Below are 20,373 nucleotides of genomic sequence, written 5' to 3' on the forward strand. Positions count from 1 at the left end.
GATTTTAATGATATAGGCTGGGATACAAATGTTTTAAATAAATAAATAAATAAATAGGAATTAATCTATTTCTTCAACTGAACAGAACATACTTACATTTAATCTATTACCACAGTATGCCTAATGCTAGTTAATGCTTGACTTTCACATAGGAATTGTTTTAAAGTTTTGTTACATCCTCTAAATAATGTTTCACATAGAATAGAACATATGTTTCTTCTGCAGGCAATTTACCAAAGGTAAAGTGTTCTCTTGCACTCTTAAAAAGAGGAGGTTCATCTCCAAACTCAAAGTAGTGATTCTGAATAGTGAGCTGTTACTGCTCTTTACCTTAGGAGTAGTAGAACGCACCCAATGAGAGCAAGAGGGTACTGATTTAAAAACACAAGTGGAAGTGGTCATTACACAACAGCTTGATTCATATTCAAGACCTGTCTTAAGGAGACTTCCTTGTTTGTTAAAGTACAGTTTCCTGTGACAGGGAATCTGCAGAACTGGGAAACTGGTTTGAATGCTCCTAACAAACCAAGATCAAATCCTGGTTTGCAATCCTCGTTTGTAGGAAGTGCTCAAATTACTTACCTCATTTGGATGTCACCGTTTGTTGAACTGGGAATGTTTCAAATGAACCAAGCCAATATATTTATAGAACACATTGACTTCAGAAGCTGTAAGAGCCCAAAATATAAATGACTGCATTTTGAAGTAGATTATATGATTATCAGTGGCAATTAGATAAATGCTCCAGAGAACGCAACTTTGTGAATAAAGTATACAAGAACCTCCAATTACTTGAAGACTGGAGCAAATTACTGACATCATAACTTGTCCTGTGGCTCTTAGGCTGGGGCTGTATTCTATAGCCATGGCAGAGAGAGGGCCTGTTCGCAAGATCACCAAAGGGGAAATAAGCCATGGTGGCCTATTTCCCCCAGTGCGCATGCCAGTCATGCGCTGGGGGGGATTATGCATAATTACCTTCACTGTTGAGGCTTGCCATGTCTTGTGAACCCAGTGAGGGTAGCTTCCTGCCATGGTTAACAATCCATCCTAGAACCCTAAAACAACCATGGATTATTCCCCACCCCAACCTAATTGTGTGTACCCCAGCCAGTAACTAGCCTGGGTGACTGAACAACCTACCTCTGGACAGCTGCTCTGACCCTCAGCAGGATGGCTGTGGATGGAGGGACAATAAAGTGGAGAAGGAACATCAGACTGTGCAGTGTATATTCCTGGGGCCTGTGGGTATAATCAAGCTCCTTCAGGTTTGATATAGTCATTTAAGAGTAGCAGAGATGCTTGGAGCTGACGGACTTGGATTCAGTTAATCTTGCTTTGGGAGATCATATAAAATCTTACTGCTTATTATTACAGGGTGTTCTTGTTGTCTTGGGTTGAATGCTCTGGGGCTTTTACCTGCCACTAGAACTAGTGATCCTATTGAAGCGTTGGTTGACCTGTGGAACTGAGAGATGGCCATGGGAGTTGACTCTTACATACCCTCTCCTATTGTGCAGACTGCTCAAGGCAATGAAGCACAATGAGGCACACAGCATTAGGGGAGGAAAACTCAGGATGAATCCAAGCACAGAAAGAGCCCATTTAAAGTCTTACTCTTGTGATGATGATGGCAGCAGCAGCAGCAGCAGCAGCAGCAAAGAAGTCATTCTTTTCAGCCACCGCTGCATCAGCACAGTGTAATCCAGTGGAGTTGTTCTGAGTTGTAAAGGAGCTGTTACATTCTCAGCCACACAGTAGTGAGGGGGAGTTTTCAGCAACCTGCTGTGACAAGTTTGCAAAACACTTTGCTGAGAAAAGTCACTCACATCCATTCTGATTTGAAATATGGCCTTCATAAGCAGTTTCATAAAACATTATCCTTGATGATGATGATGATGATGATGATTAAACTTGTTCAATCTCTTAGTATGAAAAAAGTTAAATAAATCTGTTAAACAAGGCAAACACCCCTAGAAACTGATTAATCAGTAAATGTTCTCTTCTGTTATATTTCTGACTGCCACTTACCTATTGAGACATGCTATGCCTGAATAATAAGCTTTTTTTGTTTCTTAAGGAATGTCTAACAGTGACTGTTAATGACTCTTGACCAAAACTTTATTTACATAGGCCAGTTTTTTAAAGAATTTTTAACCACTTCAAAAGAACAATGCTGTATACAGTTGCTTCATTAATAATGACAATCTTTGCTGTTGTTTTTAGATCTCCACCTTCCTGCTACATCATCTATATATAGCTGGCACCATACCAGTATTGTTCTTTGAATCTGTTTTTTAACATAGGAAAAGCTTTTACTAATACTGTTTACAAACAAATGTTGAAATGGCTCCTATTGCAATAAAAGCTCAGTATCTCAAAGGAAGACTTAAAGAAAATATATTCCAACCAGACAATGGATGGATTAAATGTTCTCACCAAAGAGACTATTTAAAAAGAATTCTTATTTTTTCCTACTTTTCCTGTATCCCATATGCCTCTGCAACCATTTTTTTAATCAGAGGTCTGATTAAAACCTTTGTTCATTCATGCTTGTTAAGTAAATTACTTTCAGATATTCAGCAAATTGGAAAACAAATGCACAAATTCTCCTCTAGATAATTTGCAGCAGAACACATTCAAGGTATATAGTCTCTCTGAGAGTAAATATCCAATGTTTTCAAATAGTACAAAGACATTAAATGAACTTGTCCACACCCACACTGTGGTAAAGAAACTGCTAATCCAATCAGCCTATTGAATAACTTTGGTAGCAAATTATTGAGATAGTTTTGGAACCAATAGTGTGTATTTGGTTAGAGCCTAGTACAGCAAAGCACAGATCTGTGTTCAGCTTCCATATTTTCCAGGCATTTCTGATCAATTAGAATTTTTTTGCCACTTTAGATTGCTCTAGGCTGGCTTTTGAAATACATGCTTCACTGAGAGGTACAATGCGCTTCTCACAGGTCAACAGGGTGGCCATAAGCAGCTTTGACCTGTGCATAGAGCTCTATATCTATATACACATAAGGTTTCCCACTTTATTTATAAATTTGTTACATTTGCTTTTATTAAATGCTGCTCAAGGCAGCTAATGCCGGGAAAATGCCATAACAAGTCAGCTTATAAAGCCAAAGGTCTGTCTGAATAAAAACATTTACTGATGGAAGATCATCAGAGAAGGAGGTAGATGGGCCTCCCTTGACAAGGAGTTCCAAATTCTTGGGAGGGACACTGAGATGGCACTCTCTTGTTCCCAAGATATGTACTTGAGATGTTGGCAGGACAGAAAGAAGGTCCTCTCCTGAAGATCTTAAAACCCATGTGAGCTTGTAAGAACTTAAAAATCATATAAGATTCTGTTGATCATAAACAGTACTTTGCATTGCACCTGTACATGGACTGGTTGCCAGTGATGCTGTTGTGACATGGGAGTCACATGCTCTCTATAACCATTCCCAGTCAATAGTCTGGCTGCAACATCCTGAGTCAGGTTAACTTTCTAAACACTGTTCAAAGCCAGCCCCACGTTGACGTTATAGTAGTCCAAACAAGATCCAACTAAGGTATAAGTCACCATAACCAGATGTGACATCTCCAGGAATAGCCACTATCAAGATGTGTTGGACTACAACTTGCATCATCCCATGCCAGCAGCTTATCCAATCCAGGAACCTCCATTGACTGATGGGAGTTGTAGTCAAATACATCTGGAGGGCACTGGGTTGGGGAAGGTTGCTCTAACTGCTCACACAAAGAGTGTACTCACATGAACATGTAAACATTGGTCAAGGAGACTCCTGGGACTTCAGTTGGCTTTCAGGAGACAGAAGCCAAGTAACTGCTTAACTGTATATTTCCCCCAAAATGAAGGAGCAGCCAATATTACTTCTTTGTCCCAGTAGCCCTTGGTGCAACCTGAAGTCCATTTCATGTCCAGCATAGGCTAATCTAAACTCTTCTTATTCTCCATTTTAAGATTGTCACAAACCACAGATTCACAGGCTTTCAACACTGTGCTTCCCCCCTTTTTGTTTAAAAACCACCCTGAAGAAGAATTCTGGAGAACTCAAAACCTTGGTTTCAGTTTCATGACAGTGTGGTTGGTCCTAATAAAGTTATTGCCCTAATGTGGCTTTTGTTGTTTTCTTTTCCCTAGCAGTCCAGTAATTTTCACAGGTGCTTACATGTGCTCTTCATTTCTATTAAACGATACTACACTAACAATGGAGTAAGACAGCAATTGTCTACTATTTTATACTGGTTTTTTTGTTACTGCTTTCCTAGAGGCTATAAAAATACCATGTGCCATTCTCTTTCCAATTTCACTTCACTTATAAATTACCATCAGTATGGTGGAAGGAAAGTAAGGGCATGCAAGTCTTGTGGATTGCAAGGAGTAGAGAGGGCTCATGCTATCCAATGCCATTAACATGGTGGGCTGGCATTCCATGCCATCTGGCTCACTTGATTTACAACTTCTCAAGTCCAACACAAAAGCTGAAGGAGGAGGGGATGGCCAAAATACCTTGCTTATTCCATTACCTACATTGGCAGCCTGTTTTTTCCCCTTTATATTTGGCTTGTCTAAGGCAAAGCAGATGTGAAAGGAGATGGTCACAGTGAGGGAAGGAGGTGCTCTCTCAAGTATTTTATTCATAGGAATTGTTTTCATACCCAAATACAGTTTATAAATATCACTATTTTTGTAGCTATTCTTCAAATACTGAAGTTCATTTTGACACTAGGTTCATACTACAGCAATCAAACTTTGCTGGACTAGTTTATTATTTCAGATAAACTGTTGGTGCTGTTGGAATAAGTGTCCCAACAAAATACAATGGCTCTTTGGGTTACTCAAAAAGTTTATCAGAAATAAACTAGTCAACAATACATCCACAAAAACCTATGTCATAATAAATGTGCTAGCCCTGAAGGTGCCATGAGAGACTTTGTTTTGCTGAAACAGACTGAAAACAGCTACTTCACTAATCAGAAATGCATTACATTTTAAGGATAACGACTTTCTACATTTTTAAAAAAGATCTTTAAAGATTAACACCACATGTGTATGAAATCTCCTTTTGATTTATACCCTTTGCAAAAATGATTAACTTGAATAGTATCAATATAAGCTGAACATAATCATTCCTTTTGTAAAATCAATAGGATTTAATATTTGGAAAGCCCACAAAAGTGTATAACTATAGCACCTTTCTCGAACCTTCAGATGACTCTGGTCTCACCTTAGATGATGTGGTCTCTGTTTTTCAGGATTCCTTCTTTCCCAAAGCTTTCACTCTACCACGTGTTCTAGGATGTTGGGAACTCAGCCACAAATGGGACATATCCCTTATTTCAGCTAGGCTCACCCAGTTTTTCTTATGAGTTGTTCATATAACAATAAAGATTACAGAAAGGTTTGTTATAATTCCTGTGGAATTATGGAAAACAGAGGAGTTAAGAGAAGAACTTTATGTATACTGCTTTTTTAAATTAAATTAAGCTCCATAACCTCTAGAAATCAAAGGCACAATCCAGGCATAGTTAAACAATTTAAGTCCCATTTATTTCAGTGCCATCTGCTAAATTCCTGGATTATCCTTCTTAGCATTGTCTAATTTATTCTGCAATTCTGACTATTTTGCTTCATATATTTTGCTTCCTCTATGCCTGGAGAGAGACAAGGAGCTACAAGGCCACTCTGAACTTCTGGTTATCTCTTTCAGCAACTCCTCTGGCTTCCAAGATGGTACCACAAATTGAAACAAAAGCTAAGATACAGTCAAATAAATTTTGTTACTCTTGTTCTTCTCTTTGCAATCTTATAAGGAAAATGTTGGTGCCAATAGGTAACTAACTTAAAGAATTCAGCTTCATTTATCACTTTTGTGTGATGGAGTGAGTTCTGACATGCCTCAACAATGGCACTTTTAAAGCAGTCCCATTACTTTTCAGATATTATCTTGCTCTGCAAATATTTGCCCTGCAAACCCTCTTCTGCTAGACAAATGGATGAACCAATTGGTTTAGCACAATGTGCCCGGTCATTTGTGATGACAACCAGATTGTAGAAAGAAATCCCAATAAGCTCATTAAAGTATTGTGTATGCCACTACGCGACTTGCTTATTCTAATAAATAAAGGTTTAGTGATTCATTGCTCTTATACATTTCTTCTATGTAAAAATAAAGAGAAAAATAAGCTTTAACACATATTGGTGACTACAATCTTTGTAGAGTTAGACTGATAGAAAATAAGGTGAGGAAACTGTACTTATGCAAGTTTAAAAAGTACAGACTTGAATGGTCTATTATAACTCAGAGTAGTTAATTTTTATTAGAATTATATGTGTGATTGTTGGAATTAAAAATAAAGCTGCAACATATGTAAGTATATTTATTCTGCGTTCTAGCTACATAAACTCACAACAAAAGAAATATGATGCTTTCCCCATATACCATATGTAACTAATAGGGAAAGCTACTTATTTGAAAGTGGAAACTGGTGGCAACTCCAGAAAATTCATCGTAAGAACCTCATAATACTGATTTTTTAAAAAATGTTAGAAATTGGGTATTTATCAAATAATCTCTTATTATATATTGTATAGGTTGTGAGAAAAGCTACACACAGATCATGGGTTCCAGTGAGTTGGAACAAGAAAATAAAACATATTTTAATAGTATTATTTTCTGATTTATGATTTTGGACCATTTAGATTTCTCAATTATCTTGTTCTGTAGAAAGTAAATTGCTTTTCTTAAAAAGATGCTTTTCTTGCAAAGGAATTCTTCATTCTAACAGTTCTTTTGTAAGAAATATGTAGCTTGCAGAGCTAGTGTTTTATAACAATGTTATCTTAGCACAGCGTAAAAACCAAATACACTCAATAAAGTTTCAGAGATAGGGTTTCACACAATGTATTATTCCAAACAAGATGAAGATTTCGGATCTCCTATCAGTGAGCAAAACTCAAAAAAATGAAATTAAATGAAATCTGGAAAAGATTCCCATTCCTCTTCTATAAAAACATTATTGTAAAACACACTTTTAATATTAGCCCAACAGCTCAATCTCATGTCCTGCTACTTTGCAGTAGAAGCATCCCAGGACGAATGTACAAAGCTTATTCACCACTATTTTTCTGCACAAATACCTGGGCCTTTTTTAAAATCAGGACCCACTAGGGCTTTGGTCTGTTTTTCAATAAAACCACTTGAGTTTCCTCTATTGGTTACTGCTGGTGTGAGAAGCTACCAAGCAGTGAATAGCTTTAGAAATTGCAGCTGCTGCAAATTGCTATGGCCAGAATGCTTTAGGCCAGTTTCTGCATTTCAAGTCATATTACACCAATGTTGCGTTAACTGCACTGGCTACCTATTTATTTCTGGGCCAAATTCAAAGTGTTAGTTAATATTTATAAAGCTCTAAACAGCCTGGGACCAGGATATCTGAACAGCTGCCTCTTCCCATATGAACTAGCCCATCCGTTATGGTAATGATTAGAGTCCCTGCTCTATGTTGTTATTAAGAGTTGTGTGACTGGTATTTATTTACATGAGACAAGGCCTTCTCAGTGGTAGCACCCTAGTTGCGCAACTGTTTCTCAAGAGAGGTTCAACTGGCCCCTTCATTAATCAGTTTTAGAGGGGCAGTCAAGATAGATATTTCCCCCCTCCAGGCTTCTAATTGATTTTTTAAACTGTGTATTATCTTTGCTGGTGGCTGCTTCTATTTATTTGTGTTTATGTTGTTTTTATTTTATCAGAATTGTGTTTTTAGTTTTGTGAATCACCTTGGGGGGCCCTTCTGGGGGTTGATACACAGTATATAAATGTTTCTGTAAATAAAATAAATGAATGATTCAGATGAAAACACCATTCAGGCCATAACCAACATTCTGAAGAATGATGGACTATAGGTCATAGGAAATGTTACTCCTGATGATGGTGTTGAGCTTTACAATTCTGTCTTCACTTGTAACAGTTTAGATTTACGGTCACCATGTATCTTCAAGTCAATTGCACTTTTATGTAAACCCACAAGGTTCCATATTATACCAGCATACTATACCAGCTCTAATCCAGGACTGTCTCTCTCTTCCCATGATACATCAATTATTATTGCAGGCCTACCCAGATGAATTTTTAATCTAAGAATTTTAAGATGTTGTGATTGTTTTAATTTTGCATGTTCTTTTAATCAGTTTTATGTACTATTGTATTTAATGTTGTCCAGCCTCAATCCAGAGGTAGAGGCAGGTAAAACATAAATTTATATATTATTATCTTTTTGTCCTCTGGGCCAATGGGAAGGAGATTCCACCAGGGTTTCATTTTCAACAGCTTCCACACCACCATCAACTCTAGCTTGGAGCAGCCCATGCAGAAAGTTCACTGCCTGAATACCCCAATGCAACTATGGAATGGACACATAACCATCACCTTATATAGGAAACCAAGTGATCACTTAACTTATACACATCAGTGTACATAAGTCTATAACAACCACCTGAAACACTAAAATATAACCACGTTTATTCCATTTCTTTGAGCATGGATCAACACCATTCAAGATTTATACCAAGTGTTCTTCAAGATACAATGCCTTCTAGGGAAGTGAAGGAAGAGGCTAAGGCCAAACAATACCCAGGAATCATTTACTACAAGCCAGATCTAGCAAAGAACTTAACAAAATGCCACTGGTAGTCACTTGAACAGCTCACAGCTACAGCCTCTTAAGTGCATCATCACAGATTTACAACCTGTCTCAGAAGATGACCTTTTGTAGGCCTTGTGGTGAAAGCCTGCTCTTGGTTACAGGCAGGCCACTTATCCCCACCTTAAGCAACCATTCACCAGCAACAATATCTGTCCTAATATCTTCTCAAGCGATACTATCAATGGGCCCAACAACATTAACCATATCATCAAGGGCTCATTCACCTACACAATGCCTAATCTGCTGCATGCCACCATGTGCCAGCAATGCACTTGGCCATTTACACTGAAGTGCCTCTACAATGAATAAATGGTACACCAAGCAGTCATTAAAAATGGTAACACTCAGAAACCAACAGCAGAAGCATTCCAGGCTTGAAAATTGCCGTTCTTTAATGACCCCACCCCCCAAAGGGACTCCAATATGAAGCTAGTGAAGAATTGGGATTTGCTTGTGCTCAAGAGAAACAAGGAGTGACTAACTTACTCCAGAAAGTAATTATCCCTATTTAGATTCATATGTATACTGTTCTAATTCATCACCAGTATGCCCCACCATACTTCTGTCTGTATCCATGAATATATCTGTCCAAGGAGGAAAATACTTTATGCATCTAACAAACTGGGCTCTGGCCCATAAAAGCTATTTCCCCAAAAGGCTTTTTAGGTGCCACAAAATACTTTGTATTTGTGTGGGAACAGATGAAGATGGCTACCCCTCAGGAACGATAAATTTAAATCAAACCAAACTGTTATTGTACAACAGAAATACTGCCTTCCAATATATCATAAACAACTAAACAGATCCACATGGATATCATACAGCACATCAATACCATAGATAACATTTAAAATGATCATGTTAATTATGTTCATAAACTCTATAGCCCAGCCTAATTCCACCTCGTGCACTCCACATATTCTGGACTACAGCTCCCATCAGTCCCAGCCAACATGGCCAATGGTCAGGAATGCTGGGAGTAGTAGTCCAAAATATTTGGAGGGTACTAGGTTGGAGAAGGCTGGTACAGTTTATCAACTTATTGCTTAGGATTTGCAACAATGTTGGCTGCACACTGAATGCAAAGAAGGCCACTTTACAAATCATATGCTTAACAGTATCTCTAAACAGATGGAGCTTAAAATTTGGCTGAAATAGCTGGCTAGCCTGCAGATATGTATCCATAAGAATCTGTCTCATAGAACTATAAAAGGAGCAAATTTGCAAGTTTCATAAAAGTAATTCAGTAGCTATAGGATTCTCTTGACTGAGCAAGTTCAGTTATAAGTAGCAACCTATTTTGTGGCTACACATTCTTCAATAATTAATCACTCACCCTGATCGTTGAATAGAATGCTTGGAAAATAAATAAATAAATGCAGGTGCTGGTTCACAGCTTCATTCAAAATGTACTAAGAACAATGGTTCATTTGTTTCTGTTTTCTGTCTCTATGGTATCACTCATGGGAATCCAAGTATGGAGTCTTCTTCAACATACCTGACATTTGCTAGAGCCTTATTTACAGTGGCCTTGATCAACCTGAGACTGAAATTAAAACTAAATATGAGCAATACTTTTTAAAGCTGCAATCCTGTACCCATTTTACATATGGGGCAAGCTAGGGTTGCACTGCAAGCCACATGGATTTAAGTCAGCCTTCCCCAACTTGGTGCCCTCCAGATATGTTGGACTACAACTCCCAGCATCCTAGCAAGTTGGGGAAGGTTGATTTAAATGGGTGAATAAAGCAGGTGCTTAGCTTTCTCCTAATGAAATGTGTGAGTCTCCAAGAAGTAGGAATTGAATGTGGGACATTATAAGGTGGCAATCAAAGCTAGGGCAGTAGTCCGTAAGCATCCCTATGCCAGTATAAGGGGACTTTGCTATGGTACTAGAAGTCTGCAATGCAGATTCTAGCAGCCCACTTTTGAGGCCATTTTTTTTTGACACAGGTTACCTGCTATTATACATCTGACTAAGCTGTTCAAAAAATAAGTCTCCCATCATTTTCTTTGGGTCAGCAAATCAGGCAAACCAATGTTTTCAAACACTCATTATTCCCTCCCCCACAAATTCTATCTTCTTTTCTTTTCTTTTTCCTTAGAAAAAGGATACATCCTTTTAAATGCCATACTGGAAATGCAATAAGAGAATTACAATGCAATATTTGGCAAGGATTTCATCAAGCTTTTGTCTATTCTATTTTTTCTGAAATAATGCTACCACTCTGAGTCAAGAAGTCAGATTTCCAATAGTCTCTGAACATTCAGCTTACAATGTCTTAAAAAGAGTCACCTCTCAAGTCCTGCCAAGAAAGTAAATGCTTTGATGAAGACATCTTTACCCGAACATTCTGCAAAGAGATTCATAACAGCTTGGAAGTATGTCATAATTAAATCATAACATTACATGGAAGACAAAGGGAGTGTCTACACCAGCTGTTTATTCCAGAATTGTATCGCAGTTGTCACTAATGGGCCACATGACATTCACCTGCTCCCGTGGTGATCTCAGTTTCCCCACAATATTGCTGACAGCTTTTGACAGGTTTTTTTGGGGGGGGCTCTCTTGCATCCATTGCGAGGAATTTTGCAGTGTGCTCCCCCTCTTTGCGAGGTTGTTGATGTTCTCCATCAGTTCCAGGCTCAGTGAACACCAACTAGCTGTGAGGGGCATGTGCATGGATATCAGCATGTTTTACCACTGAGTTTTCTTTTTTTAACAAACATATCTCTGCGCAGAAGCACATATTTGCTGGAGTTCCTATCCCCCCATGTGTTGCTGTGTATCTGCACTGGTGTGCATTCCTCACAAGTAATTTTTTAAAAAATCCTGTGCCCCGTACTCATCTGCCTAGCCCTGCCCACTTCTTCTGATACACATGTGGAACTGCTGTAACGGGCCACATGTGTCCCGCATCAGCACTCCTGTCATTGCAGGAACCTTCGCTCGTGTGTGCCCTCTGAGTGCTGATCGTAGAAGTGTGAAAACTCGCAATCACCCCTCCTCTGTTGTGAGAGGGCTGTAGGTGTAGAAAGGGCCAAACTTGCACTATTACGGTTGCTACTTGCGTAACAGGAAGAAATTAACGGAAGCTTTTCCCAGCGTGAGAAAAGATACAGTGAAGGGCAAAGCTTTGCCTGTGGATTTCTGCTTATCATGAAGCTTCTAAAAGCACATGTCCTCTGTAAGAAAAATAGCATTGTCCATATTACTGTATTATTTTGTATCTTGATTTGGGGCTTTGTGAAAAATTGTTAGCAGATGCCCCCAAAAGCATACCCCTTTTTGAGTACTGTCCCACCTTCTACAAGAAGACATAATAACTTCCTCTCCTAAAGCAGTGGACTTCCTTTCTAAATTGCAGCTACTTTTCAGAGCAATACACTGCCTCTATTCGGTACCCATGAGCTACAAAAAAACCTGTTTACACTCTTAGTTACATATTATCTGTCTGTATTAACTTTTCCACCAAAAGATGTGGAGAAAAATTAATTTCAATCCAAGCACATCTTATCAAACAAGAATAAAGAACGTTCTGAGAATCCTGTTGCAAGTGTTGAGTGGAAAAGCACTTTGAAGAAGAGTGTTTTCAAGAATGAAAACAAAATGGTAAAGCTTGATATCTGAAATATTTTAAAGATGAATTTGGTAGGGATGTGGGAAAGGGCTCTCTCAGCAGCTCCAGCCCAACTCCTTCCTTTCCCAGGAAGGCCTGCCTAGCTCCCTCTTGGAAGGTCTTCTTCTGGTAGGCAAAGACCAATGTTGTAGTGAAGCCAGGGCTTACAGTGTCAATGTGCCAGGACTTCAAATTAGCATGGACCATGGCATCATCTGCTACCCACTCAGGTTTTCCTGTTCCCTCTGTGCTCAGCTGCAATCCACACAGTAGTTTCAACAATATCTTATTGCCGGCTATCTCCCTTGTAATGCAAACTATTTGGGGTGGTGGTGTTTGGTTGGTTTTGAATAGACTGTTAAGACCCATTAGCTTTACAAAGGATCAGCTCCTGGTTGAGATTAAAACTGCTAGAACTGGTTGAGTTGATATGGATCAACAGAAATGATATGCATTTGGGGTGTGATGAGTGCCTGGACTTCAAAATTTACCACTAAAGCACTGGCAAATATCTTCTTGTTTAGACAGATTAATTATCTTCTCTTTTTATAGGCTCTGTTGTTGTTTTTATCATATGCATTTTTCTTGCATAGCAGTTTTGAGTTATTATAGTTAGCCACCTTGGGTGCCTAGCATGGAAAGGCAGGAGATAAATTTAAATACTAAAATAAAAATAAGAAAATATTTTATCATGCTGATTTCAGAATACCCTCAACATTTTGAAATAGAATCTCACCTATATTGCAAAGACTTTAACAGTGCAATTCTATACATGTCTACTCAAAAGTAAGTCCCATAGTGTTCAATGGTACTTACTCCCCAGTCTGAGAGTATAGGATTGCAGACTAAAAGTCATCTTCCTTCAATGATCTACAATCTTCCTTCCCTCCCTCCCTCCCTCTCTCTCTCTCTCTCTCCCTCTCTCTCTGTCTCTCTCTCTCTCTCTCACACACACACACACACTGATCAAAATAATAACAAGAAAACTTAAACTCATGGCTACCAATTCCTTGCCAATATTCCTTGTTGCTAATAGCATATAAGTAAACTATGCCTGTCTACTTAGAATTAAGTCCCATTGAGCTGAATAGTACTTACTCCCAGGTAAGTGCATATACGATTGCAGCAATTCATAACAGAATTCTGCTTCTGCACAGTGAAGCCATTCCCAAAGTTCTAAGATGACTCTTTATCCTGTTTGGCTGCTTTTGTTTCGAAACAATGAGGAAGGGAATTAGACATTCCACCAACTCACTGTTTATCTGCAAAAGTACAGTAGGTTTTCAAGACATCAAGGTATATGTAATCAAACAAATGGCCTTTACATCATCATCATCGCCAAACAATCAAGCAGAACAATTCATAAAAGGTGAAGTAAAGCACCTAGAAAAAGACAAGTGGAACAAAGTGTTTTAGGTCCCCAATCATTAACCATCTGAAATTAATTTGCACTGGGGGTGGGGGGGACATCACAAATCCACTGTGGCACTTAGTATAATGTTTTGGAGCAGACGTTCAAGACAGTAGTGGCAGTGTTCTTGACTTTATGTGTACATAGAATCATAGAATAGTAGAGTTGGAAGGGGCCTATAAAGCCATCTAGTCCAACCCCCTTCTAATTTATGGATCACTGGTTGAAAATAATAATAAAAATGTTCTGCTATTGAAATCGTTTCCATTTTTTGTACTCAGAGGTATATATTAAAAGCTTTTGGCAGCAACAAAAAGCACCCCACAATCTTTAATAATTTGCAGGAACTTTGGCAGAAAACCACAATGAAGGTGTGGCAGCTAATGAGTGTTGCTGGCCAGAGCTACCTCCCAATTGTTCTATAAAGAGGAGGTTGGGCCCCTCAGTGTGTAAATAACCTGTTCAACAAAGGCCCAGCAGGGGTGGAGGGAGCAGAACTGATACAGTTACACCTGATCTCTGTGGGTGGATCTTTACACTCACATGGAGTCCTCATGAAGTAACAGTTTCCCTTAGGAACAGTCTTTGACCTCACAACAAATAACTTCAATTTATTTATTTATTTATTTATTTAGTCTAAGTAAATAAAACAAAACATTGGGCTTTAAAGCAGTCCTTGCTCTATGCCAGGGGTTACTCAGGCATGCTAAATGTTCTGCCTTCAGTGCTGCCACTGAAGACACACACTTTGCTTCAACTTTCAAATCAGCTATCTTAATATCAAATACAATTCTAGTTTCTAACATTTTCATTCTCAAGAGTTTGTGCAAAGGAAAATGAGATTAGCCCCTGTGGCACTTCATATACATTTGAAGTTGATAGTGATGAACAATCAACAATAATAAAATTAGGGTTACAACAGAATCCCATGAATCTAACCACAAGGCTTGCACCACTAAGGACCCTGCAGTTACACAAACTGCATATGGCTAAACTACACATTATGCTAAATATGTAATGTATAGGTGACCTTAACATTTTTATTTACTCCAATGTAATAATAATAATAATAATAATAATAATAAATTTATTTATTACCTGCCTCTCCCATGTACATACGTGGGGCCCTGACCCAGATCAGGATCACCATGTGTGGTTGAGCAAGGGGGTGTTAAACTTCCCCAACCAGCCATTTACCCCTATTTAAAATCACTCCCTCAAAACATACACATAAGGGCTAAAGAAAGAGAGGGGGGACTCCATTGGCAGCAATGGAGTCCCCCCTCCTTTTTTTCTATCTCCCACATGTGTGGAGGATTTAAAGGGGGGAAATAGCTAGTTGGAATTTTTTAACCATTGTTGCTTTTCTTCCTGCCCCTGTGTACTGCCCCTCGGCATTGTTTACACCATTATCTGCACTGCAGCGTGGATTAGCATGTTGTCGGAGTCCAATGTGTGGCAGGAGTGGCTTCATAATCACCCTACAACCCCTACTCCAATCATGGGTTGCAGGGTGGGTATGAGGTGACGCCCGATGTGCACTGGGTTTGGACGGCCCTCTATCCCAAGCGGCAGCACAGGTAATTATGTAAACAATGGGCACACGCATGGGGGTGGGGGGAAAAGCCACAATGGCTTCTCCCCCACGATCATCTGAACCCAAACAATGAGTTAGAACCTTGATCATACAGGGTACTAAATCAAAGTGAAGCCTACAAAACTGGTGGGGCAGAACAGCAAGTGTGGGGCCAATGTATGCGGCTCCATATCTCCCACGCATCACATGAATCACATGAGGGCATACAGCCCAAAGAGGGCTGCAATGTTTTACACATTCTACCTTTCCTTCTAATAGTAAGACTCATGCCAACCAAAGTAGCAAGTGCTCAGATTAACACATCTTTCATATCTGGATCTTCGGCAGTACTATTGGGCCTTGAACTTGTGTGTGTGTGTATATATAAAAATTAAAAAATTGGGAGCAATTTTCTATAATATTCAGTATTATAGTAATGATGTGGCTTTTGTTTATTAAATAGTACATTTCAAGAAGGCCAAGAAAGACATAAAATGCACTGTAATATAATATCTCCCTTGGGTATTGCAACTATGACTGTTTTAATTTGGTTTAGATTTTAGGTCATGTTTTAGGTTATGTTTCATTGAAAAGCATGGAAATATAGTAAATAAATGCCAGGCAAAGACCATTTTGTTTCAAGTGCTCATTTGTGACACCCTGACTATGGAATCATCTCTCAAGGAAGGCTCACCTGGTGCCCACTTTGTTGTCTTTTTGATGTCCAGCAAAGATCCTTTATTATTTACAAAGGCCTTCAACTTTTAAACTTCTAAAGACATTTTATTGCTGCTTGTTTTAGCCACTATTTAACTCTTTTATTGTTTAATTGCTGTTAAAAAAATTCATTGTTTTCAGTAGGGCAAAACTATTAAAAGTAAATAAATATGGCATGCCTGATCCTTATTCCCTTTTGTAATTGTTTTATCAACTGGGTTTTTCCCATATTGTTTTTCCTCAATAGTTGTTACTATTTTAAATTATGTTAATTGTATGTTGTTATATACTATGGAAAGGTAAATACTTTTAAATAAAAATAAAAGAGTGGAATAAAACATAAATCCTGCTGTGGAACAAGTAACCTGTGTCCAACTTGCCACATTATACTACACACCCTGATATAATGGATTACTCAAAACACCTCCACACACTCATTCTCTCCCCAGTTGATCTCCTACAGCACATTCTTGTAATGGATTTGAGCTGATAGCTACATTCCTGGGAAGTTTGTTTCCTCTTCTCTACCAAAAGCTTATTAGAATGAGGTTCTGCACACAGGTACTGGAGTGTTTACAAAGGATAAAGTCTGCCGTGTATATACAGAGTCACTCTGCTAACACCCGGATTTAGATACAAATCCATTATCCATAGCAATTAACTGCTTAGACCATTATCATCAATCACTTTAGCCCCTATTTCAGCAAAACAACTGAATAGAAGACAAGCCTGTGGTGCTTCCTCAAAACTTCCATTCTGATAAGCTGGAAGAAGGCACTGGGACATGTTATTTCTCCAAACTCTCTGCTACCCAAGGGATCTGTTGGAATTGAATGAAGTCTCAGCAAAATGCGGAGAAGTTTGCAAGGATATTGTTGAATGACAAACTCAGAGCGAAACCCAGACTGAGGCGAGAAAGGGGTATGGCACTTATGAAGATGGAATTTCCTTAAGCCAATTAAAAACCAGCAGATCATATCATCCCTGCATATTTCAGGTCTCTCATATTCTTAAAGTAATCCTCTTATTCCTTTAAGAGTTGTTCATATTGGGTTAGTTCCAGATTTGGTCGTGTGCAACTGGACTAGTGGGAGCAGATTTTCTCACCCTTTCTCTCCACGGCAGCCCTCTGAAAATGCTATACACACAGGAACCCTGCTGAATGAGATGAGGAACCCTGCTGAATGAGATGAGGTGTGATCTAGGGGAAGTGGGGGATCTCCAAAATTGGACAAAGGGAAGAGCCCTTCTGTGAACAGAAGGCTGATCCTGGATCCAACCCATGATCTTACGGCATACCCCCTTTTTTTCCTTTCTTCCTGCTTTCTTCTCTTCAAGGCTGGTCTACAAGTTACTGCAACCATATAGAAAGACATTCAGTACAATGGGTAGCCCCAGGGAAACATATTCCATTCAGGTATAATTCTATGCGTGTTTAGACAGAAAAAGTTCTACAACTCCCAGCATTCCCCAGCCAGCCATTCCTTTTTTTCTATCTAAATGGCAAAGGATTGCACACTGAGTGGGCTCTGGTCCATGAAAACATACGCAATAATAATTTGTTAGTCCTTAATGTGCCCCTAGACTCGCTTGTTTTAGCAGGATCAGACAACTTCCCCTCTGGAAAAACATTCTGCTCCCTTATCACATCTTGTGTTACACACTGCTGTTTAGCCAGGGCTTTATTTGTGCCCAGGCTTAGCTGTAGGACTTGTCCTGGCTTTTGAAGAAATGAAGGTTTCTTGGAGCATGTCTTATTTTCTCCCTCCTCCCCCCACTGAGTAGCTACTACAAGCAACACACCTTAAGCATTAAGCATTTTAAGTCATAGGGAAGAGCAGTTGGGATTTTGCTTCCTCTGGCTTCCACCCCATGCATACTTTATTTCTTAATAAATATAAACATTTACTATTTATAAATATAAAATAGGGATGTGGAACCTCTTTTAGCCCAAAGGCCCAATTCTACTTCAGCGAATCACTTGGGAGCCACATTCCAGTAGGGGGTAAGGTTGAATGTAGATGGGGCAGAGCCAAAAATACAGAAAATACCAGCTCTTACAGACAGTAACTGAGGCCTTAGCTAGACCTAAGGTTTATCCCGGGATTGTCCCTGCCTGCTCCCGGGATATCCTGTGTGTCATTTACATGAACAGGGATGAGCCCGGGACAATCCCGGGATAAACCTTAGGTCTAGCTAAGGCCTCAGTTTTAAGAGAGGCATTTCAACCTTCAAGATTGGGGAAAGAATGCAGAAAAGCCGCAGAATGGATTGGGATGCCAGGAAGCCTGATTTGGCCCTGGGGCCTGAGGTACCCTACCCCTGACATAAAATATTTATTAATAAATATGAACACTTGGCTTTTAAATACTCCCTACTGGTGCTCATTCCCCACTTGATGCCCTCGAGATATTTTAGACTTCAACTCCCATCAGCCCCATCCAGCATGGCTAATGGTCTGCGAGATGGCAGCTCCAGACGTTTTGGGCTACCAGGGCAGGACCTACACTACTGCTTTAAAGCGCTTTATAACAGTTTTGACAACTGTTAGGGCCCAGGACACACTCCAGATACAGTTGTCAAAACTGTTATAAAGCGCTTTAAAGCAGTGGTGTAGATTTGGCCATGGTTTGGGAAAGGTGCCATATGGGTTTGTTTATTTTACTTCATTCCACTGCATTTTTAATGTTCATCCACTCTGACTGGGATTTGCCCTTGGAAGTGGATAATTTGCTGCATACAGCTTGCACCAGAGAAGAGAAATTCTGCAATCTTTGACGTGGGGAGGGGCGAAACCCAAACTAAAGTGGGAAGGGTAAAAAATAATGTAAATGCAATTGAACCCCAGAGAGAGTCAGAGAGATGAATGCTGCTGCCACCCCATTTATTTATGTATTTATTTATTACATTTCTAATCCGCCTAATAACTAATGTTCTCTAAACTAAATAAACTAAAGCATCCCTTGAACAAAACGCTGCCTGAGTAAGCCCTATATGCACGGAGTCAGAAGAAGTCACCCCCAACGAGTTCAATGGGGGTTGCTCCCAGGTAAATGTTGCCTGGAAGGAAGCGCCTCCTCCTCCTCCTCCTTCTCCTGGAAGTGGCCTTACTTACAATCTCAGCCACCATGAGGATCCCGGGCAGAGTCCTCAGGAACTCCCGGTCGTAGGCGAGGGTGCTGGAAGTGGACGAGAAGTTGGCTGTGAAGGAACTGGCGGTGGTGGTGACCGTGGGCGAGCGCGAGCGCTCCTCCTCCGGCTGCGCGTGATGGTGGGTCTCGTGGTGGTGGTGGGACTGTGGCTCCATCTTCAGCCGCGGAGACCACCACCACCACTCCCCGCGCGTCGCCGCCGCGCGCCTCTCGTCCTCCGCCCTTCCTCAGCAGCCGAAGCCAGGGCAACGCTTCTCAACTCAGCCCGCTGGAAGCGCTTCGCTCTGGGCTTGTTATCTCAGGGCTGCCGCCCCGGGGAAACGAATGACGCACGGGGCTGCCCGGGAATGGCCAGGGGGACAAGGAGACTGAAAGGAAGTGGCGGCTTTTGTGTGGCGGCGGCGGCGCCTGTGAGGAGCTCCGGCCGGCGGGACTCCAGGGGGCAGAGCTAAGGGGACGGACGCAGGCAAGGAGAGGGGAGAGGCCTGCGACACCCGTGTCCGTAGAGAATGGGGAGGGGGTGAGGAGAAGGGAAGAGAGCCCTCGGAACCACAAAGCAGTCAAGTTGCGCTCCATGTTGGCTCCGCTTCTTCCCCTCAGTTTGAATTAGGCTGAACTACCTGGAAAACGTTCGCTCTTGAGCCAGTGTTAACATTTGCAGAGTGACTTAAGGCTGCTGCAGTCCTAGGCGCACTGAAGCAGTGGGAATTACTTCAGAGTAAATCTGGATAGCATTTGGCTACACAGGCCTCTTATCCTGACCGATATGTGATGTATATGTAAAGCAGCCTGAGGAAACTTTAAAATGAATTTTTATTTATTTATTTATTTATTTATTTATTTATTACATTTCTATTCCGCCCAATAGCCGGAGCTCTCTGGGCGATTCACAAAAATTAAAAACATTCAAATGTACGTGTTTCACATAGGGGTTTGTCTGGTTTGGTATGTACAGTGAGAAGAAAGTGCCTATTTCTGGTAACAAGCTTAAAATAAACAGGCAGCTGCTTTTCAGGACCCTGTTTAAGTTTCATTTTTATTTTGTATTAACAGCGTAATCCCATACATGTCTGCTCAGAAGTAAGCCCCATTAAGTTCAATAGGATTTGTTCCCAGGTAAATATACATAGGATTGCATTGTTTATCGTATTGCTGTATTTTTACTTTTTG

The 20,373-nt window shown here is 40.1% G+C and overlaps 1 protein-coding gene across 1 annotated transcript in view; it reads right to left on the reverse strand.

Annotated features, from left to right (window-relative positions):
- Positions 1–19,358, reverse strand: part of CMTM8 (CKLF like MARVEL transmembrane domain containing 8) — a 34,545-nt gene extending 15,187 nt beyond the window's left edge. The window contains exon 1 of the mRNA XM_063147603.1: positions 19,167–19,358. Within this exon, the coding sequence (XP_063003673.1) occupies positions 19,167–19,358 (192 nt within the window). The remainder of the gene's footprint in view (positions 1–19,166) is intronic.
- Between the last annotated feature and the right edge of the window lie 1,015 nt (positions 19,359–20,373).

Source organism: Elgaria multicarinata, chromosome 1 (assembly GCF_023053635.1).
Source record: "Elgaria multicarinata webbii isolate HBS135686 ecotype San Diego chromosome 1, rElgMul1.1.pri, whole genome shotgun sequence".
Classification (NCBI taxonomy): Eukaryota; Metazoa; Chordata; class Lepidosauria; order Squamata; family Anguidae; genus Elgaria; species Elgaria multicarinata.